At 46.0% G+C, this 23127-nt stretch overlaps 1 protein-coding gene across 2 annotated transcripts; it reads right to left on the bottom strand.

Moving 5' to 3' along the window:
• Positions 1-20048, bottom strand: Cd83 (CD83 molecule). Of its 2 annotated transcripts, XM_050144441.1 has the most exons (5): positions 19688-20040; positions 19475-19596; positions 5131-5326; positions 3182-3288; positions 1-1584 (listed from the first exon to the last, which is right to left on the bottom strand). In XM_050144441.1, exons 1-5 carry the CDS (start codon positions 19722-19724, stop codon positions 1456-1458), a joined length of 591 nt encoding a protein of 196 aa, XP_050000398.1. In that variant the 5' UTR covers positions 19725-20040; the 3' UTR covers positions 1-1455. The 2 variants fall into 2 exon arrangements, with proteins under 2 accessions (XP_050000398.1, XP_050000399.1); XM_050144442.1 differs by lacking the exon at positions 1-1584 and having other exon boundaries at positions 3202-3288; positions 5138-5326; positions 19688-20048.
• Positions 20049-23127: the final 3079 nt, after the last annotated feature.

The following is a 23127-nucleotide window of genomic DNA, read 5'->3' as shown; positions in this document are numbered from 1 at the left end:
TCACATGCACGCCTTTAATAGCATGAAAGTGGCGAGGAAGAGGTAAACACTGGGTCAGCTTAACATTGCTTTTCACTCTCATGTTAGTGTGGGTGATGCGCACATTACCAAAGGGACAACATTTCTTGGGGGAGGCAAACGAGGAAGGGGACAAGTTCATTAAAGAAAGGCGACAATGTCACATCAGTGCAACATCTGAGAACTCCCTCCTGCCATGGCCCAGTGGCTCCCGTAGGTCCATATCTTCAAGGACTTGTGATTGGTCCTTCAAGAACAAAACGCAGAGCCAGTCTCCACATTCTCAGGAAGAGTTCACAGAGAAGACATGGTAACGTTCCGTCCTCTTTATAGCTTCCTTTGGATTGATGGGAAAGGTGAGACACTCAGCGTTCTCTACCTCCCAAACTCTAGGATATCAACAAGAATAACAGCCCAGTGGGGTTGCCACGGCGTGCAGTATCCTCAGCTTTCCCGATGCATTTCTGCATCCATTTTAGTCAATCCAGACAAAAACCATCTGGTTTACAAGCCAGAAAGTGAAAGCCACAAGTGACTCACCCAGGATCATACAGACAGGCTTGGACAACTGTGGCCAGACTTTGGGTAGCACAATCCATGGTCCACACTTTGCAGCAGGACACTGTACGGTGCTTCTAACTTGTTGTCCCTACTCTGAGGGACACTCTGCATATTCACTCAGACTGCTTGCCAGCTAGCAAGCAATGCTGTCCAACTAGACAATCATTTTTTTTAAGAGAAAAGAAACTTCTTTGAAAAACATGAAAATTCTTCTCTTACAAGTACATGTAGATTAAAAAAAATAAATGTGGCATCCCTCTGTATTGCCACTTTATGGATGTCTTTCCGAGATGAAAAGGCCCTGCTGAGGAACAGTTCACTGACCTCTCATTTCTATGTACACATAATACTCCTTACTAATAGCAGGACCTTCGCACTGGGACATTATTTGCTAAATCTTTCCCGCTGGCTCACAGCTTGGCCTGTCAACTTCTGCCAGATACAAGACATCTGGACTGATGCAACGAAACAGGACAAATTCAAAGAGCTGTATCCCAGATGTGGACGAGGACAGCTGTCCTTGGGAGTCTGTCACAAGACTAGCTCAGAGTGTTCAAATTTCCCATGTCCTTGCTCCACCTGCGTCTCACCACAGCTTTTACATGACTGGAAAAGCATAGAAGAGGTTGACCAGATAGCCGCATGAAACACTAAGCTGACAGCCATAGAGAAGTGGTGATGGCCCCATGCTTCATGATCATGTAATGGTGCTCAAGACCCCGTGGCAGGAAGTAGTGTGGAACCCACTGTCAGGTTAAGGACTTCGGAGGAAGGTTGCCATCTGAGGGTGGGGCTCATTCTTCTCTTGTCCAGGCAGCATTCAGGCACACTGATCTGGTATGCGCTTGGCTTTGTAAAAACCAGCAAAGACCCCACTCATACTGTTTCTGTCTTGGGAAGGGTCACTGGTCCCGAATGCTTGCCTGGGGAGGTGACTGGAAGAAAAGCTTGTTCCGAACCAGGTTTAGAAATATCTGGAAAGATACTCTGTAGTCGTGCAAACTTCTGTAAAAAGCAAAATGAAAAGATTTTGAGAAATAAGTTATTGGGAAAACTTGGCGGTTGTCACACCACCCCCAAGAGCTGTCTGGACACCTCATTTTGGAAGCACTTTTTATACTCACCACCCCTCATTCTTTACAAACTATAAGTACCACTTCCCTGGTGTTTTCAAATCTCGCCAGGAGGCTCACGGATTTCCAACTGCAGTGCTCTCTAGCTCCTGCTGCCCCAAATGTGGAAAGCAGATAGCTGCCAGCAAGAAACCAGAGGCAGCCATCTTGAATGTACTGTCTGACCATCCTAGTTATCTTCTTATGAACAGATGGCACTGCTGACCAAACTGCAAGCTCTAGGAGGCCAGAGACGTATCCACCACGTCTATCCTATGCTTTGGCTGGATGCTTTGTACACAGTAGGTTCTCATGGAAGTCTTTTGCTTTATTTGGATATATTTGCTTTTTATTGGAAAAGTATTTCAAATAAAGCCTCTATTTTATTTAAATCACATTTATGAAAAGTTCTACATTTATTGATAGCACCACCAGAAATACATACACCTTAAGAACCCTCTTCAGATTAACTAATGTAATCATTCTTGGAGAAATTGATAACATCCAGAAAAAACATCTTAGTATATTCCTCAACAATTCATTTCAAAGTCATGAATATTGCAAAAATACACTTTTCCACCTTTGACTGATTATGAAACACCAGTATTTCATTTTGTTCTGGTTTTTTAAATAAGCTCCTGACTGAAATCTTTATTCACTTATAATAATTTTATATAGTTATGGGATATGATGTGATGTTTATTGATTGGTTTTTAGAATCGAAATCAGAAACAGGAAAAGGGACAGGCAGCTGGATACAAGGACATGGTAGATGAGAGGACAATAACCACCCCTGCGATGGCTCCAGGATGCGTCTATCCTGCTCCCCGTGTAGCTAGTCCTGGTGGCCTTGGGACATATGGAGATGGTTGTTTCCCAATTGGGCAGAGTCCCAGATGGCCCCGTTCCATGAGGTCCATGGTCAGTCCATGTGAATAGCCAGGCAAAAACGGGCTTAAGGGGCTTCCAGCTGGAGCCTATGACCAATAAATAGCTAAAGGGCATGCCAGGAATGCTCAAGTACTGCCACGCACCCTCCACTCCAGAGGGGACCTTTTGGGTACCCCAGTGTTCTGACTTCTTAGGAACAAGTCTTAAAAAGGATGCGAAGTATGAAAACATAAACAGATCCACTAAGAGAAAACAAGCCCAGGGCAGTTTGATCAAAGCTGCGAGAGAGAGGCCTCTGCCCCAAGGTGGTGGATGAAAAAGACATTGTGATCACAAATCCTTCAGGTCTCCATGGGATGCATCAGACTTTCCTCCACAACTCCACCTATGTTACACAGGCTTGACACAACGTTCCACGTGTCTCACTAAACCAAAAGCAAGCTGGAGGGATCCCAGGGCACTTCCCAGGGTGGAGGCCTCAAATGTCCAGCCTTCAGTGGGTGAGCGTTCAACGATTCACACTCTCTACAAGACCTACAGGAATCAGTCGGACCCCAGGGACCACGTCACAGCCACAGGTGTTTTGAACAGATACTTACACAAGTGAAAATGATGAGCGTCAGGTAGAAAATGACCAGAGAGAAGAGCAACACAGCTTCGGCCCTGTACTTCCGGAAAAGAGATTCTGCAGCTTCCTTGGGGCATCCTTAAGAAAGAAAAGGAACCTATAAAGACACTGGCGAACTCATCTACCCTGCTCTACTTCCCCTTCATCTACTCCTAATGTGTCCATCCCTGCCCTCAGTTCAGGGAAGACCAGTTGTGGTGGCATTGACTGAAGTCTTAAGTGATTGCTCTCACATTGCTCTGGCTGTATGCCCACGGGATGAGTAGAATGTTTGCTGAGCTTCCAGGGTCATGAACTACCTTAACTTCTTGTGACTAGGTGAACTCTTGGGTGAATGACCACAATTTGAGGGCACTCAAACTAGAAAATGAAACTGGGAATCTGCCTGTTCTTGTACCAGAAATCCAGAGCTTTGTTTTATCTGTCTTCTTGAGACAGGGTATCACGTAGCCCAAGTTGGCCTTGAACTCATCATGCAACAGAGGTGACTCAGAGCTCCTTGATCTTTCTGCCTCTCCCTTCTTAGTGCCCAGATTATAGGCATGTGCTCCCATCCCTGGGTTTTATTGGCAGTTCAAACTGAACCTAGAGTTTCCTGCATGCACACTGAGCATTCTACTGTCCCCAGTTCCTCAACTGCGGTTCTTAGAGCAGGCCAGCAGCATGGGGTGGAAGGACGGACTCTCTCAGGATGTTTGAGGCCACGGCTATGACACTAGAGGAGGGCAGAAGGGAGGCCCCAATCAGGAACAGTAGGGGAGAAGGGCCGTGTCCCATTCAGACAGTAGCTGATGCTTGGCTTGCGCTGCAGTGAGGTTGCCAATGGGCTTGGCTCACCGCCTGGGCAGGGACAGGCAGCGGGCAGACGATTCCAAGAAATTGTTCCCTTGAGTCTTATGGAGCTGAGATTAGATTCCAAAATGTAATGCATGGTCTAGGAAGAGATTCTCATGAGGGTCTATAAGTCAATGGAAAAGGTTGAGAGATATTATCTTAGGGAACCCTAACAACAACTGAGTATTCTGTCTACCTCAGGCACCGTAATATTAAATTACATAATATTAAATTAAATAGTAAATTACCTAGTGTAATATCTCATTAAACTTAACAACAAACTCAACATACAGATGTTACAGGCCCCATTTGAGAGATGAGGCTTAGATTAAAACAGTGGCAAAAACAGCCACGCATTAGTGAGTGTCAGCATTAACATCTGAGCTAGATCAGAGCAATTCATTCCATCTGGCCCTTAACGTGGAGGCAACACTGCATTTGAAGAGAAGATGGAAGGCAATCTGCTAGGCTCTTCACTTCCTCTCTGTCCCCCAGAACTCTCCCTCACCGGGCTAGTCTCATTTCTTATCCATTTGAATATTTGTTGAGGGCCTACTGTGTACCGAGAAACACAGAACAGAGACTACCTTGTCCCTGGGGAAGATGTATATTTAGCTACTCCATTCATTTTATGGCAAGTGGACAATGGGTCACAAAGACAAGCAAACCATGGCAGAGTGCTGGATGTTGAAAAGGGTGTAAGGTCTTTGTGTGTGGCGGGAGCAGCAGTGAGCAGAGTGCATATGCTGGCTGGCTCTTTAAAGAGCGCTCATGGTCTTGGGATGTGAAGATTATTAACTTAGTTCTAAGACACGGGACATGAGGAAAGTCTAACTGTAGTGCAGAACCAGGGCCTGAGTGGCAATGTTTGTCATTTCTGGCCTTAGTGCCTGCAAATGTCAGGCAAAAGTCAATGCATAGATTAAGCCACATAGAGAAAAAAAAATCATGTTGTCCTTCAGAAGACTTGGTTTCCAACCAAGATGTTTTCCTAAGCTGCAGGGTCAGATTCTGGAAGAGGAGAGACTTTGGGGTACACAGAAAGCATACCCCCAGTCTGTGGGAAGAAAAGCCAAGTGAGCTCACCTGTCACTTTCAAAGCCACAGTGCCACTGAAGTTGCGCTGCCCTCCCAGCTCCTGCAGGGCACACCTGTAGACACCAGAGCTGCAGACAGTAGTGTTCTGGATCGTCAGGGAGTAAGACCTTGTCCTGGGATCCTCGAAGGAGTCGTTTTGCCTGCTCTGGGGGAGCTCCAGCCTCTCATTGCCACCCTCTGAGAGCTGTGAAGAAGCAACAGGGAGTCACACTTACTGACGACTGACAGGAAGGTCTCACAACTTGTTTTCACGAATCCCCAAGAGTGCTTGCATCAAGGGGAGAGGAGAATCTGCAAAAACCTCTCTCAGGCTCGGGCCACTTTGAAACAAGATCAGAATGTGATCTGTGATTGGGGCATCAGTGATCCAACCTCTACCTTGCAGGGGCGGGCAAGTCACCTGGGGACCATGGCGCAGTATGCATCACCCTGGCTTGGATTTTATTCTTTTTGTTCCCTTTTAAATTTTCTTCTTCTTTTTTTTTTTTTTTTTTTTGCTTTGTTTTGTTTGTCTGTTTCAGATGCCAAATCACCCACTCACAGGTTCTTAATTTTGGATGCCAGTCTGTTTCTTGGACAACTTCCTAAATCTCTTAAAAAAAAAAAAAAAAAAAAAACAAAAACAAAAACACTGCCAGACTACTCAACCAAACCCCAGGTACAGATGAGCAAAGACCCCTGTTAGCCAGCACCTTCAGTGTTCAAGGTCACAAACAACGTATAACTGACCATGTTTGTCTCTCTTCTAAGGCAGGAAGATGCTAAGGAGAACGGCATGAGGAGGTTTTAGGAGTCATATCAAACTATGGAGGGAAGGACAGTGACAGGACATCCTGATGGACTAGATGCTAAGCCAGCCAAGCAATTTTTTTTAATTTATTGCTAAATTATATATTTTTAATTTCTCTTGGGCTATCTTAGAGATGCAGTTGTGGGTTGTTTTCAGTATCTTCTTCTACTTAAAGATGTGACATACACCACATTCAATATCTACTCTCATTCCCATACATCTCTTATAGTGTGTACGTGTTTGGGCATGCACACACACACACGCGCGCATTCATGTGTAGAAACTTGGGCACAACCTCAGGGGCATTCCTCAGGTGAGATCTACTTTGTTCTTTGAGACAGGGTCTCTCACGGGCCTGAAGCTTTGTATGTAGGCTAGCCTGACTGGTCTGTGATTCCCAGATCTGACGATAGCCCTGAGACTACAAGCGTGCACCTTTGTATCTGGCTGTACTGTGGGTTCTTGCGGCTTGAACTCAGGCCTTCATGCTTGCAAGGCCTGAATATGTTTCTAATCAGCTCTCACCAATTGGTTCCTTCACCTAAACGGCTTTAGGTCCATCTAACCTTTTGACACCACAGCACACTGTTTACAAGGTTCACGCTCAGAGAAATGTGCAATTAATTAAAAAAAATGCCTCATAATATTTTAAATAAATTTACAATTTTGTGTTGGGCCACATTTATAGCTATTCTGAGCCACATGTGTCCTTTGGGCAATAGGTTGGCCACACCTTAATTAAAAGCTTCTAAAATAGCTTTTCAGTAACAGTAAAGCAGAATATTGCTTTCAGGGCTGGCAGGGAGTCAGCATCCCCAAACAACCTGGAACTGCCCTTTTCTGCTTGGCTGGAGACCAGTAGGAAGGCTCGGAACAAATGACAACCCCTACCTATCTCTACTGTCATAACGGCGCCCAAGAGTCACCTCAGAGGAGGGGACAAATTACCAGACTTCTCTATGCCAGCAGCTGAAACGGAGAACGGGAGCGTACTGCAGTTCCTCGGCATTCAGAGGGGACTCGGGCAGGCAAATAGATAGCCAAGGGGTTGGGGACTCACTCTGCAATAAAGGTGTACACACTCACTTACATGCGTCTGCATGAACACACACGCACACACTCAGGGTCAGTGGAAGCCAAGCAAAGCACAGCAAGGTCACCCAGTTCGGTTCCAGCTTTGAGAGTGCTGACATTCCTGTGGAGTGGGCGACAGAGACATCTGCTGGCGGATCTATGCGCACCCCCAGCACTCGGCTGAAAAGAATGGCTCTTCTCAGTCTGTCTGCGGACGTAAATCCCGTTTCTTGGCAGTCCTTCCCATTTTAAGAAGTTTCTTACTAAATAATCAAGACTCTCCAGGTGAGAGCTAAAATCTGGGGCCTTTGGAGGTTCAAACAGACAACAAGACTGGCACCAAGGCCTTGGTTTAGCAGCAAAGTGCTTGCTGTACAAGCATGAGTTCCTGAGTTCAATCCCCAGCTCTGACATAAAACAACTTGGTTGCCGTAGGCACATGTCCATAATCCCCATGCTGGGCCAGTAACAGGGCGATCCATGGGGCTTGAGAGCCGGTCAGTCTAGTCAAACTGAGGAACCCTGGGTTCAATGGAAGACCCTGTCTCAAAAAATAAGGCCGGGAGTGATTGCGTGACAGCCAACAATGACTTCCAGTCTCCACACTCATGCATACGCATGCACACATACACGGGAGCATGCGTAAACACAAAGCAACCAAAGGAGGTGGCTGAAGAGCCATCAGAGGACTAAAGAGCATCCAAATGATTCTAGGACAAGTAGAGGCAGTGCCTCATGGCTTATGACTTTCCCCAGCCATGACCGTCCAGCAGCGCCAACCTAGGTCAGCTGCCACATGAGACCAGTCTGAGCCGATTAACCCGCTTCAGTCTCTGTGCAGTCCTGACCAATGCTCCAGCCATCTCTTTTTCTCTAAATCAACCCTTGATGGCCAATATGCTGCAACAGGCACTTAGGGTGACCCACCCCCACTTTCCTCCTGGGGAGCACTTTTCCATCAAGAGGGCCCTCTCTCAGTTCAGAAAAGTCCATGAGAAAGTCAAGATCAAAACCAACAGTACTCCTGGAGCTGCCATATAACCGACTATGCCTGTTTCGATAAAGCTAGCTGCTGGGACTCGAGAAGCCGGCTGATGGCAGAGACCAGAGCTGCTTGGCAATAGCCTTCTATCCATCTGCAAAGGAATTCATTTTGTAACAAGGCAGCTCCAACGGCAAGGAGTACACTTTGTGGTCAGATTTCTATGGGCTTCCAGAACAATTCTAGCGATTCGATTCCAGTTGCTAGTAGCAACGCCAAAGCCAGGTGAGGCGGTGAGGACAGAAGGAAGAAACGATGGGAGATGCGGAACAAGGTTATGGGCCCAATCGTCTGCCAGATTCTGCCTTGCTGAGTCATCCCACCTGTCAGTGGAGTTACAGTCAAATACCTCCTCCGCTCTCACAGGTCTCCTCCAAAGACCCTTTCTCCCCGGTGCCACAGAGAACCAGTGCCCGAGAGCTAGCCTAACCAAGAACTCCTGCTCAATGACCGACAGCATTCTGCTTGATAAGTAACCACCGTGGTGTCATATCTTATCCATGGGAATCTAGCCAAGACCTTTAGTGGGTTTCTGAAATCACAGGTAGAACTGAGGCTGTCTTTGGAAAAGCATAGTGGTTTCTTTCCTATACATCCTCACTCGGACAATGTGGTTTTTAAACCAGGTGGGGGCTTTCTATGTACATTTTCTGCCCACAAAATTAGTACCTTTTCTGTCTCACTCAAGCCTTGACGACACACTATGATCATGACTTTACAGTGCAAGGCAGGACAACCGAACAAGGAAGCATTTCTTTTCCCTTTTTCAAAATATCAGGATAAAGGATTCATTCTTCCCATCGACCTCAGCAGGGAGCTTGTATTCTCCTCTTTTCTCGGTAACTTTTCTGTTCCCTTAAAGGAAGCACTTTGTGGTTTCTCTTGGGCATATCCAAATCGCTAGCATCACTACTCTTGTGCATTGAGCCCATTATTAAGCAAAATATGGGAGACATGAATGTAAGCAAGTGTATCTGATACTAAGCGTATCTGACAGCCATGAAGACTGCTCGTGGTGGAAGGCAGCTATACTGTGTAGCCAAGCTGAATAGAAGGGAGATTCGCATCCCAGACAGGACAAGGTGTGAGGCTTTTATCACACTACTCGGAACAGCAAACAGAGTAAACCTTGCGAATTGTTTATTTCTGCAATGTTTCATTTAAAATATTTGGACTACAGTTGGCCACAGGTCCTTGAGATGGAAAAAGGCGAAGTCATGGGTAAGAGGACACAAGGGCCAGTGTCATACAGTGCACCCGGGAGTATTTCTTAGTCCTCTCCTCGTTCATGTTTGAGGTATTGCAATGTCTGCTGCCCTTTGTTTTGTCGTTTTAAGATATAACTACCCAAAGGATGGGGGGAGACAGACCTTTCTTTTCCTGTGACTCTACTTGAGAAATACAGGATCTCCCCACTACTGTAAAAGGAGCAACCAGTTTTGTTTGTGTTAGGTGCTCAAAACCAGAGTGTAGCACTGTGGTTGCCCTGGAAACCCCTCATGTAAAACTCCAAATGATTCTCAAAGGACCCGTGGCCAGGCTCATGTCATCTTGCCATGTCAAGTGAACCAGCAGTGACCAAAACAGCCCTGGGCGGTGAGGCAGCAGGAACGCAGACTCACGAATGGACCGGTCCCCTCTTTGCCTTATTCTCTGAGTCCCTGTACTTATGAGCATTGGAACTGGCTCAAAATCAGCCACTGGCAAGAGCAGCTTTTTAAACATTCCAAGTCTAAAAGTGTTTCATTGCTTCTCTGCAAAAGCATTTTAGGAAATAGTAATTTCTAACAAAAGGAACCCTCCGCTTCATTCAGGGCCCAGCATAATTGACGGGAACTGTTTAATGCGCGCTCTGCGATGCTGATATTGCTGTACAGCACGTGAAAGCACAACATAATTTGGGCAAATTAATTCCTCAAAACGCTCATTCCAACGCTCTTTTAAATATCCACACTCTGCGGATTAACTTTTATGCTGACAACTGAGCTTTTTTATTGAATTATGAAAAAACAATATGCGACATCCTGTTTTGAGAAAACCCAAGGACTTTGGTTTGTCTTACAGCCTCCAATTTGCATAAAGGCCTAAATATCATATTCTTTCTCTGAGACAGACATTTGGCCTTAAAGAAACCACAAGACCTAAATTAAACCGAGTTTTCCCTATAATTCGCCGAACATAACATCAAGCAAACACAAAGTACTGATTTTAAAGAGCATGTGAATTAAAAAGCTTTTTAAAAAATAAATGATAGATAAATTTGAATAAGCATAAACTAAATCAATAATACTGGGATGGAACCCGTATTTCAAGTAAGAACTATTGCGGCAAATGTTTTTTTTAAAAACAAATTTATGTAGTTTTATTCAAATACACGACAATTAGACTTGGCAGGGCAGCCTGTGACCCCAGCTACTCAGAAGGCTGAGACAGGAGGATTGAAAGTCCAAGGCCATCTTAGCCAACTCAGAGAAACCTTGTCTCAAAATAAAAAGCATATGGAGGGTTTGGAAACTTGGGAAATGGCACAGAGGACAAAGTCCTTGCTGTGCAAGTTTGAAGCTATGAGTTCAAGTCCCCTACCCACCTAAAAGTCCAGGCGTGTCTGTAACCCCAGTACTAAGAGTGCAGAGATGGGTGAGCGAGCCCAAGGGACTCAGTGGTCAATAGGTCTAACTCAAATAGTGAGATTCAACCAAGAAATCTTGTCACAAGAAAATAAAGGTAGAGAGTAATCAAGGCATCTTAACTTCAGGTTCTAGCCTCTGCAAGCACAGGCACAGGCACACAACACATACACACACACCATACACACACAAAACACATACACATCACACACACACACACACACACACCCCATGTGAACTTCCTAGAAATGACCAAATTTGTTTGCTAAGGCAAGCAAGGAGCTTTGGTCACAAACTAGAGGCCTGAGATCATCAGATATCAGATTTGATAAAATTTTGGTAAAGCATGGTAGGAAAAGAAAGGTTTCTTTTGGAAGAAAAAATAGCACAGAATTTGAATATTTCATTTACCAATTTGATAAACCGCAGTGAAAGAGGGAGACACCAAATGTTCAAAGGTGTCAACGCATTAATCTGATGTATCCCAAGCACGCTGGAGCAGCTTTGTGTTAACTGCATTTCCTGTGCACTAACATTCTTGTACTTTGGTTTTAACTCAATTAAAGTGCTAATATAATCCCCATTCATCATAAAAAACAGCTCTTTATAATGTGCAAAACAGTTTGGCTCTGAGTTTGATGTCATAATGTGGATAAAATGTATTAGCATTAATGTCGGGTCTTTTTTCTGAGTGTAGTTTTATTAGGAAAATGATTTTCTACTTTGAAATGTACTGGGTCTAACAGACAGAGTTGGATTTATGGCTGTTAACAAGAGTAATGAGTACGGCAGAGGTGGCTTAATTAAGAGCGTTGGCTTTGGAGTGGGGTAGAGTGGGAACCATTCCCAGCCCTACCACCAACTCCTCTGTTCTCGGCCAACTGGCAGAGCAGCTCGTTTGTACCCACTGGGCCCAGGACGGAATGACCACATCTTAGAAAAGTGGCGTGAAGATACTTATGGTGTTGCATGCCTACCCTAAGTCTGGTGGTAATCATAAGCAAAGCCCTAAAGATGTTAATTTTTAAAAATACAGAGCCACGGCTTAATTCAGCATGCTGGATAGTTTGTTGCACACAGGAAGGATGCATTCTGAATAAATGAATGAATCTGAGAAATAATGAAAACGTGATGAGCACATTGGCTTCCAAATCAGAAGGACTGAAGTCAAGTCCGAGCCTCTCCCTTAGCTAATCGGGTCATTTTCAGTCAGTCGCTTCATCCCTGCATTTCCTTCCCTTGTCTAGAAGGAATCTGTTACAAGATATTTTCTCAAACGAGAAACACTCCCGGGCACTGTGGAGTTGGGAGAGTGGGGGAGAAGCTGTCGCCATAACTGGTTGTTTTCCCCTCCACCCACAGAGTCCCCTTCCTTCCAGCTCATCCTTCTTGGCTGATTTTCCGGTAAAACTGTCCTAGAAATCTCAGTCCATTGCTCTAGGGAGAAATCTCATGTTCAAGTGGCGTGTGTGTGAGCGAGTGTATGGTGTGTGTGTGTGTGTGTGTTATGTGTGTGTATAATGTGTGTGTGTGGTGTGTATGATATATGTGTGGGAGGTATGGGGTGTATGGGGTATATGGGGTATATATGTGTGGTGTGTGTGTGCATGTGTGTATTGTGTGTGTGTATGATGTGTGTGTGTGGTGTGGGGTGTACGGGGTATGTGTGTGTGGTGTGTGTGTGCATGTGTGTGGTGTGTGAGTGTGTATGCGTGTGTGTGTGTGTTTATGTGGGCGCATGTGCATGTGAAGACCAGAAGACAGCCTCAGTTGCCCCTTTAGGCACCAACCGATCTTGTTTCTGTTTGTCTTTCCAGATAGAATCTCTTACTGGCCAGGAGCTCTTTTGATTGGCTAGGCTAGCTAGCCAGTGAGCTCCAGGGATCTACATCACCACACCCTACTTTTTCTCGCTGGTCCTGGAGATCGGATGCACTCGCTTCCATAGCAAGCATTTCACTGTCTAGAGCATCCCTCCAGCCCATGTCGGCTGACCATTATGTCTCCAAAACACCACAGCATTCTGATTCTCTCAAGCATCATTTTAATAAAGTGGAAAAGCCTTTCGAGGCTGGGATCATAGATAGCAATGCTGAACCTTTCATTATTCTCAGCAACCATCCTGAGGTTGCCATCTTGGGGTACCTGTTGGGACTTTGAGTTCATATCCTTCACAGAACCACAAGAACCCCTTGAGTCTAGCGGAGGTCTATTTGACTCTGGCCTGACATCCCACGGCCTCAGAGATTAGTTGGGACTGGCACACAATGCGATCATAGCCACTTAAGAATAGTCGGAAACTTGTCCTATTAAAAGAAAAACCCAGCCAGAAAGATATTGTTTGGGGGTGGGAATATGCGAGCGTGTGTGTCAGCTACTATTTCCCTGCCAGGAGGAAGCTAGCAATAACATCAATACAAAGGTTGGGAAAGAGGAGAGATGAAATATCAGCAAGCCTGGGGGATGTTCACATACCTGTAAGCCCAGCTTTTCTTACAGAAAAGGAACTATGTTGACTTATATATAATGGGAATGTTAAAAATAAAATAAAATAATACATCATGGAAAAACCAATATAGTTCCTTTTCTTTAAGATAGAATTGCAATTCCTCGTAACAGGAAGTCTTAACTGATGGGGACACACACACACACACACACAGACCACTACATAAGGGTGGCGTTTAGGGAACTCTGCCCATGTGGCCCCAGCTTCTGAATCTGTCCTACATATGTGCCATCTTTCCTCAAAGAATGACACCCCAGAACTGACCCAGAAAGTCTGGTCCACGGTGACTGCAGATGCGGCAACTAACATCTTCCTTTTCCAGAAGTCCTTCTTCATCTGGACCTACAATCCTCTCTAGCCACCAGCTCTTCTGGGATCTATCCTCTTTAGAGAACTCAGATTAGAACACGCAAGTGGCCCATTAGTGCTCCAAGAAACTGTCACATGATGTTACCATATCCCGGTCTTCAGTCAGTACTAGTTCCACCTAGCACACACAGGAACTTGATCCAGAGCACCTCCATGAAAACACAAAACCAACAACAGCAAGGCACACACAAATCAAGATTCCAAAAGATTCCACATACACTCAGGAGTGTGACAGAATATTACCAGGGCAAGATTTTCAGCCCTGCTCTGATTTGGACTCAGGAGTGTTGGTACAAAACTTAGGAAAGCGAGGGAGAGTTCAGTCAGTCCAAGCATGAGAATCAAGTTATTTCCCCGGAACCCATGTTTTTTTTTTAAAAGAAAGAAAGAAAGAAAGAAAGAAAGAAAGAAAGAAAGAAAGAAAGAAAGAAAGAAAGAAAGAAAGAAAGAACGAACGAACTGGGTAGGGGGGAAGAGGTCTGTGGTCCCAGCTCTAGGAGAGGTGGTATAGGAAAATGCCTGAGCTTGCTGGCTCCAGGATCAGTAAGAGAGCCTGTCTAAAAACATGTGGTGGAGAATAATCTAAGAAAACGTGCAAGGTTACCATTCCCATGAATACATACAGTCTTGTGCACACACACGCACACACATTTAGAATCATTGCTGAAGTCGCTAGAAAGATTATGGAAGCAGTTTTAGTCAGAGGAACATTTTCTAGGCAATGAATTGGATTTTTAAGCCTGCCTTACATAAATGCCTGCGTCACTGAGGCCTCCTGGAAACTTCTCCTTTTTCCACGCCGTGACATAACTAAGAATAAGCCCAGGAACCCCGGGCCTCATGTGATCCAGGTTCCCCTTTGTATTTGTGGAAAGCACATGTTTTTCTTTGTTGGTGTTTCTCTTCAGCTCTCAGCCGCCCTCTTCCTACCCCCCAAAGGACATGAACAATGCCATGTTCGGTCATGTTCAGCCATGTCCAAAACCTCAATGAGCCACCATTCTCGTCTGGCGGAGGCTTCCTCCATTCTTTCTGAGGTAGACTCGTCTTTCCTTGACTACGCAGACAGAAAATGGTGATGGAGCAAATCCAAGGGAAAAAGATGTGCTCTGGCCTCCGCTGAGCTAAGCTGATGGGAATTTCAGTGCAGGAAAAGAATATAGGCTCCCAAACATTTGTCTTCTCAGAAGAGCTACATTTTCCCCATCACCATGAGAAATGCGCTCTTCCTTAGATTTGTATGACATCATTCTCTGTGCTGAAACTCTTTCAGTGGTCACTACTGCTGAGATGGTATGCCTTGGACTCACTATTGACATTTGAGTCCTTCCCACTTTGCCTCCATCCTATCACCGTTAGGCTTTACCTGCTGTACCATTTTCCTTTCTGGATCACCAGTGACCTCACTTACACCAAGATGCTTCATGGTTCACTTCTCTTCCCTTGCTTACGATGCTACTCTAGAAATGTTTGCTTTGTCTCTGAGTGTGGGTGTGTACACATTTCTGTTATGTGTGTAGACACCAGATGTCTTCCTCCATCACCCTCCACCTTGTCTATCAAGACAAGGTCTCTCAAAGAACTCCAAGACTTGACTAGGTTGACTGGCTAATGAACTTTAGAGATTCCCCCATCTCTGGCCATCTGTACTGGTGTTACAGATCCTAGCCATTGAAGCTGCTTTTTTCACATAGTTGCTGGGGCTCCAAAGAAGCCATCTCCTCCATGTTGATTTTGGGATAGCTATCACCAGGCCCAGGAGGCAGCTACAATAGCTGTGTAAATATGAAAGACATCCAAAAACCAACTTCACGTCTTTCATAGTTAGAACTAAAAGTGATTTCTCCAAGGCAAGGAGGGCACTTGCCTATGGGGACTATATATAGTATTTTTCTTTGATTCTAATATACATACAGTTCTCACATTTCAGATTTTCAGTCCTTCTAAATTTAATATGGAAATAATTTCTTTTTTCCCCCCAAATAAACATGTTCTTAGATCGCCTCTGAGAATCAAGAAAACCCAACAAGTGGTACCTATTAGCTCAAAGGTAGTCCCCTGGGGGTGACTTCAACCCCTCAGCTCTTTTCAGAGGCCTTGCCCTCAGAGCTCAGCATCACACACTGGTAGAGACAGGAAATATTCATTAGGAGTGACCAGTATCCAGGGAAGACCGCACCCTACTGAATCAAGGCCAACACACTGGTGTGGTGCCTAGCCTTGAGCTGTCAGAGGGCCTGCTTTCCAGTACAGAAATGGAATACAGCACTGGACCAAACTGCCCATACTCTACCCTTGCCAAGGCTTTTCTGAGCCCTGAAGTCAAGTGTGGCTGATTCTCTGAAATCACGGTCTTACTTCCCCTTTCTCCCTTCCTTTGACAATCGTCTAAAAAGAGTTATGTCCTGTGACGCATGGCTGTCCCCACCCCCGCAGTATCACACAGAGGCCACATAAGATATCCCCTTTCACTTTGTCTCACCGGAGGTTGTCAGGGCTCCTAGCATGATCCAGGATGGTGCTGGATCTGCAGAGTAAATGACTCCTCCTTGTTAGCAGAGAAGGACACCAACCATGCCCAGAGCTGTCTATCTGGAGCTGGGCTCTCTCTTCAAACCTACTGTAGCTTTGTGGAAGCAAGCACAGACACGGCGATGCTCCGTGAAGCACAGTCACAGCCCCTCATGCAGAGCCTTATACTCAACTCTGTCCTCTGAAACCCAATGTAAACAAATATCATGGTCAACAGCCAAAGAATGACGGATCAAAGCATATTTGCCCGTGTTCTCAAACTACCTCCTCGTACCCAAGCTGCAATCCATTAGAACTTTAAAGACTAACCTGAGTTACAGTCTCAATGGATACAACTTACTGATTTTCCTATTTCTCCTCCATCCTCCACTCTACTTTAAAAGGCAGGAAGGGAAGGCGTCTTCAGGGGTTCCAGTTAAGAGGGCACCGGGCCACAGAAGGGAACGCTGTGCTAGAGGACACTGGGTTGGTGCCATCTGTATTTGGCCTTTGATCTTCTGTGCTTGTCTCTACTGAATTCCTCCGGCCTCCCCATCACTACATCTTAGACACAAAGAATGGAGTCAGACATGGCCCGATCCATCAATGTTTATACAGACACTAACGGAATTCCATCTGCTTTGAGTTTTTGGTAAAAGGTATGAGTTGACTTGCAGGAGTCCTTTCTCAAGCACAGGCCATCAGTGCCAACTGGCTAATGGCAGAATGTTCTATGGGACCCAAGGACGAAATGGCAAACGGAATTTTAAGCCATGTGTCATTGTGACCACTGTTGTGACTGGCAGGAGACCTGCAAGAGTGTGATTCATGGTGGCACAAGGTGAAACTTCCCTTCAAGGGGCTCTCCTTGCACTATTCCCACACACAGGAAACAAGTTTATACATAGCAGAACAGAGACAGGGAAGGGAGGTGAGAAGAACTGGACTCGCCTTCGGTTCTGAGTTTAAACCCCCGACCTCACAGTTCCCCTAGAACATTTTCCAAGGAAACCATAAAGAAAACCCCAGATGCTTCATCCATAAAACAAGGCCTTTCAGTATCTCGCCACGGCCTTATTTCTAGAACTCTCTGTCCAATTTTTTTTTTTTTCTAAACAAACAACAACGCCAATCTATTCATTTGGGACCTGGAAAATACCAAATATGATGGGACTCATCCAAAAGTCCAAGAAGAAAGAATTCATATCTATTTCAAGGTGCTTGGTTAGTGGGCTGGCACTGTAATGCTCCTCTAGCCACAAGCCCATGGAGAGGGGATGAGAACAGACATGGCCTTTTCCTTAGCATCACAGCTTCATTCAGAGTAAGCAAGCACTCTACCACCGCCCCCCTGCCCTCCGCCTTGGGTTGTTTTTTTTTTTTTTTTTTTTTTTTTTTTTTTTTTTTTAGAAAGAAGTTTTAAGGGACCTCCAGGCCAGACCTTGCAAGAACCATGTCCAATAAACAAGCACATACATTACAGTGTTACATCATCTGCCGACATCCAAGGAGAGGTCAAAGGCTAATTGCTATGATTTACTGAACCATTCCAAACGACCCCGTGCGAGAAGATTTAACTTGACAACTGTTTGAACTTCACAGTCTGAAATTTCATCTGCTTGTTTCGTGAGTACTTTTTAATTACCCCCCTGGGGATATTAATGATGCTTTCTTTTTTTAATTACAGTCTGGGAGAGAACATGGTTTCATGTTTGCGCCCTCCTTGAGATGATGATGGCTAAGCCTACTGTCTGGCTGGCTCAGGGACACTTTGTTTTTCTTTACCCAAAGTAATTAAAGTAGAACATCGAGATATCAAGATAGTCTAACAACCCAAGATCTGGAAGCTGACAGCTCGGGTCAAAGCCCGTGTATTTTGCTCCCCCCAGGGCTCAGTATCTTCATCAGAAAGTAGGAGCAGGCATAGTTCTGGACTCCTAAGGCCACACTGTTCCAGAAGACAGAGGAAGATAATATATGTAAATATTTGTCCCCATAGTCTGGCATATGGTGAGTCCTCAAATACTGTTTTTGTAATATGTTTAAAGCGTTATTGTTTTGACTACTCAAAAAAGTTGGACTCCTGTCCTCTGAGCTCACAGTGAAGAAAGGAGAAATGAGAAGAGATAGCCCCCCCCACCCGCTTATCCACCCCACCCCCTCTACACCCTGTCCTATAGTGTTCTACCCAGCAGTGTCCTGTGGTCTCCATGGGGCCACCTCCCTCATGCTGTCAGCTTAGATTCAGTAAGAGGGTAAACCCTGGATGCTGGGCAGAATGCAGAAAGAACTGGTGTCATCACTGTCTTTTGGGGACTGACAACCCATTTGGTTAACTACTTTGGGTTTTGGTTTGATGCTCGGGGTTTCAGCATGCTTTTGCATGTTAAGTGAATACTGTACCACTAAGATACTAGCCTCCAGCCCAGACAATCGGCTTAAGTGGTCAAATATTGCGTGTGCGCGCACCTCCATGTACGCGCATTTGTGCGCGCGCTTACACACATACACACACACACACACACGTGTCGCCTTGTATGTTTAAACACTAATACAAACTACCCGCTCCCACAGCATCTTTCACAGCGGGAAGAAGGAAGCCCTACGTTTTGTGGAAACTGAGATCAGACAGAGGCTTCCTTGGAGGTAAACTAGCAAATCAGAAAGCCACCCCTGGGGATTGAATTCATTTGCCTTAAAATGGAGGTGGTCTGCCTCCGAAGCTCACTTAAAGAAGGGGTGCAAAGGCCGGCTCTATTAAATTATAGCTGCTTGGCTTTAGCATACAACAGGAATTAAAACTGTGAAGTCTTAAGATGTCGCTGAAAGGAACCCTTTCAAGTGTTGTGCCTTGTGAAACTCAATTTCCCACCACAGGGGCAGAGTCCTCACTTATGGCGGGACCCCTCAGGGGCTGCCTTGGCTGAAAAGAAATGGACGACGCGCCTAACTAACTCCTGTGGCCAACCTAAGTCATTTGAGACCCTTTTTGAGACCTTCCTCTCAAATGTTCCTCTCCCTTCTGTATTTTGAAGGTGTCATGGTCACAAGGCACCAGAAATCAGGAGTATGGGGACATGCTTCCTGTCTCATGTCCAAAATCTAGGCCCACGTCGCTTTCTCTGCAGCCTCCTGGCTGTGCCCACAGGTGCCCTGCGGCACGGATCCATTCCTTTGCAAGCCTCTGGTGGGATCACTCACATCAAGACGCCTTTGATCATGATCTGCCAGGAACTAAAACGTGAGGGTGCTTGGGTTCTGGATGAGGATGCAGATGAAGCCCAGTGGGAGAAGGTGGAGTATCAGAATAGCTAGAGTATCCAACCGGGGCCCCGGGAGACCCAGTCCCTAGTCTGTCTGTCTGCTTCCTCTGTCCCCGCAAAAAAAACCACTCAGACCCGGATCTCGCTTACCTTGGCCCAAGATACCTCGTAAGAGAGCCGCGGGTCCCAAGGCGCTGGGCACGGCAGGTCAGCCGTCTCGGAGCAAGCCACCGTCACCTCCCGCATCGCCATCGCTGGCGCCAGGCTGCAGGCTGCAAGAGAAAGGGTAGAGACAGAGAGGCGTAAGCCAGGCCACCGAGGCAGGTCGCAGGCAGCGTAGGGCGACAGGCTGGGGGCCCGTACCGTAGCCGAGGAGCAGGAACTGGAGGCCTCGCGACATGGCTGGAGCGCTGCGACACCGTCCAGGCTACTCTCCTGGGCGCGCGCCGCGTTCTTGTACCCCTGCTCGGGACTTCCCCGTGCTCCGGCCCCGGGGACTCCCCAGCCGGAGGAGGCGGGTGGCCTGGTCCCCGCCCCGCGCACGCGTCCCCAAGTCCGCGTCGCTGCTGCGGCTGGCCAGCGGTGACAAGCAGCTCCGCGGAACAGCCCCGCTCCCTGTGGCTTTAGAAGCCGCGATGGCACGCGTGACACCGGCTCGATGACCCTCAAGCCCAACCTGGGAACCAGGCCATCGAGCCGTACTTGCAGGCTGAAGGAGGGTGGGCAGCTTCCTCCGAAGACCAGGGCTGTGGAGACGTTGTTCCTCTCCAGATTTTGTGTTAGGGGCAGATACACTAGACTTCCAGCAAAGTGGCATACGCCTGCAGTTCTTGGCTCCCTGCCTTCTTTCTGGGTTATCATCCGGCCTTGTTTACATTGTTTGAACAAAAGACATCTTTTTATACTAAAGCATTAATTACATGCATGCTCATAAGTATTTTAGAAAACAATGTCTAAAAGAAGATTCAGTCCATCTGCTTCGCACCCGCTCTCTAAGGCTCAGGGACCATAGGAAAGGGGAGGGGGATAGAAAGATTTTAAGAGCCAGAGGTCTGGAAGGATCAGAATGACACAGTGTCTTTGGGACATGATACCAGGTCTTCTTGAATTCTAGGCATCAATGATGATCTGCCCAAGACCAAGGTAATCAATCAACCTTTCAACATAGAGGGGGCGGGGAGTCACAAGCTCCCACCCCTAACTGAGGCTTCTGGGGAAGGGAGACTCCCTTTTCTTTAAGGTAGCCACCTTCTCCCTGTAGGTCAACCACTCTTGGGGGAGGGGGCGGTCTCACATCCAGAAGTGTGTGAACACCACAAGTTAGGTTATTAAAGAAAAAGCCACTTCTAATCTGTACAGAAACAACCCCCTTAACCTGTGGTGTACTGACTTCCACGCCTATGTACATGTTTTAATGGCTTACCCTTCTTACCCTTCCTACTTTCCTTCTGTCTTGTGTTAGCTTAGGTTAGCAGTTTATGAGCAGGTTCACACAATACTAAAAATAATTTCAGCAACTGCTTAGTGGCTGTGCCATATTCCATTGGGTCGCAGTTTAGACCCCACTAGGTAGCATTGAGTGTTTGGTGGCATCTCTATTTTACTATTATTTTTCTTTCATATATGAATGCGTTTTGTTTTTGAAAAGTCCACCTCCTACTCTCCAATTCCAGCTCCTCCCAGATCCCTCCCTCAATTCCCCTGCCAACTTCATGTTCTCTCTAGATCTCTCCTCACTGTCTCCCACTCAGTTTCAATTCCACACTCATCTCACTTTCCACATATATGTGTATATACAAATAGGCACTATCCATATATTCATATATGAATACTTACACTCTCCATATATAGCGAGTATATACATACATAATACACACACACATATATATGCACACGTATATGTGTGTGTAATATATATTACCTGAGTCCAATTAGTGCTGCCCACGTGCATGTGGCTGTGAGTCTGTGTGCTGTAGCATGGCAACCTCCCAGGAGCCCCACTTCTACTATAGGCCCACTTATACACAGGTATAGGTAGTCAAAGGGGGATTCCCCATAAAAGTTTGCTTTGAAGACACAGTTTGCCTACTGGACTTAAATAGTGAAGAAAATATAAGCTTGGACCTTAAAGGAAGATACACTTACTGCACAGCTCTGAGCTGGGCATGTGTGCAGTTTGATGCGGGGTCCTAGGCTGCCATCAGGTTGTTGGGGGGAAGGGGTGTGCACAGTCATGTGTGTAAGGGTCTCAGACTGCCAGGTACATTATTAGGAGAGGGGTGGGTGCATAGCCCGAAGCAAGTAGAGCCAAGGCTGCCAACCCAGTCCTTCTGCTTGCCTGCCACATGGAACTGTGGATCTGGCACACCAGTGACAGTTAATTCCGAGGATTAAAACATTCCTGATATGTATGAGATCCTCTGTGTACCATCCACTAGAACCCACGTCCAGCTATGAGTTCTGCCTTCTCATCCTTACTCATTGCACACAGGGCTGCAAGGAGCAGAGGATGTTACAGGCCTGTGGCTGAGCAGTGGCTGTGCTCTCGGATATTAGAGGTTGACCGACCCTTTCACAGGGGTTGCCTAAGTAGAAAACACATCAAAAAAAAAAAAACACATATATTTACACTACGCTTTTATAGAGCCAAATGACAGTTTTGAAGTAGCAATGAAAATAACCTTTTGGTCGGAGGTCCCCACAGCATGAGGAACCGTGTTAAAGGGTTGCAGCACTAGGAAGCCTGAGAACCTCTGCTCCAGGTGGTTCTTAGCAAGGCCCCCTTTTGCTGACTTTTTCTACCTAGTGAGCGTGAGCTCCTGAGGTCCCTCTGCTTGACTCTGTCACCTTGTTCCTGTGTATTGTGAAGCTGTTTCACTTTCAGGAGTGCCTATTCCTAGCCTTGGGGCTTTAGTTAAAGCTGTTTAAATTCTGGGCTATTGTTTCCTGGTTAGATACACACCAAATTCCTTCTTCACGTTTAAGATTTATGTTTCTTCTTTATGACATCTTTTATATAGAAAGAGGTTTTTGAAAATGCTTTAATGTACCATCTTTATGGTTCGGTTTTGGTGTGGGGTTTAGCCACCCGTTTCTTACTCTGAGATCTAAGCGCATTCTCCTCCTTTTCTTCCGACACTTTTCAGGATATGTGCTTTTCTATTTAGCTCTTTATCCCATTTTAACCCGATTTGATATGGATGGCTAGCTGATTTTTCCCCCTCACTAACAGTGGGACAGTAGCTTCTTCCAATGCTGCTCCCCCTGCCTGACCCTGACCCTGTTCTAATTTTTGAGACCAGAGCTTACTAAGTAAACAAGCTGGCCTTGAACTCACAACCCTTCCCAGTGCTGGCGTTACAGAAGACCTATGCTGCCATTGCCCCCACCTCTGCTCTAATGTTGTAAAATCCCCTTTTCCTTCTCTGATTTGAAATGATGCCTCTGCTCCACACATGTTTTCATAAATGAGTGAACCTGCTTCTGGAGTCGTCTCTGTTTCTCCCTGGACTAAGATCACACATGCTTCTGACTGGGGATTATTGAGCCCTTCAATTGGTGCAGAAGTTAAGCCCCAGGCATTGAACTTCTCCTCCGAAGCTGTCCCGGGGTTATTGGTTCCTTGAATTTAGGCAGATTAGAATCTGCCTAACATTACTAGGACGATCTAGCTTACATCTTAATAAGAAACATTTCAAACCACACACTGCACAATTAAGAGATTTAGAACTCAGATACACAAATCCACCAGAACTGTGTGGCTCTCTGTTAATTGAGGACTTCAGGAAGGTTTTAAGTTTCAC

Source organism: Alexandromys fortis, unplaced genomic scaffold (genome assembly GCF_014885135.2).
Source record: "Alexandromys fortis isolate MF-2015 unplaced genomic scaffold, M_Fortis_MF-2015_v1.1 scaffold_1, whole genome shotgun sequence".
NCBI lineage: Eukaryota > Metazoa > Chordata > Mammalia > Rodentia > Cricetidae > Alexandromys > Alexandromys fortis.
This window is presented reverse-complemented; position numbering and strand designations above follow the sequence as displayed.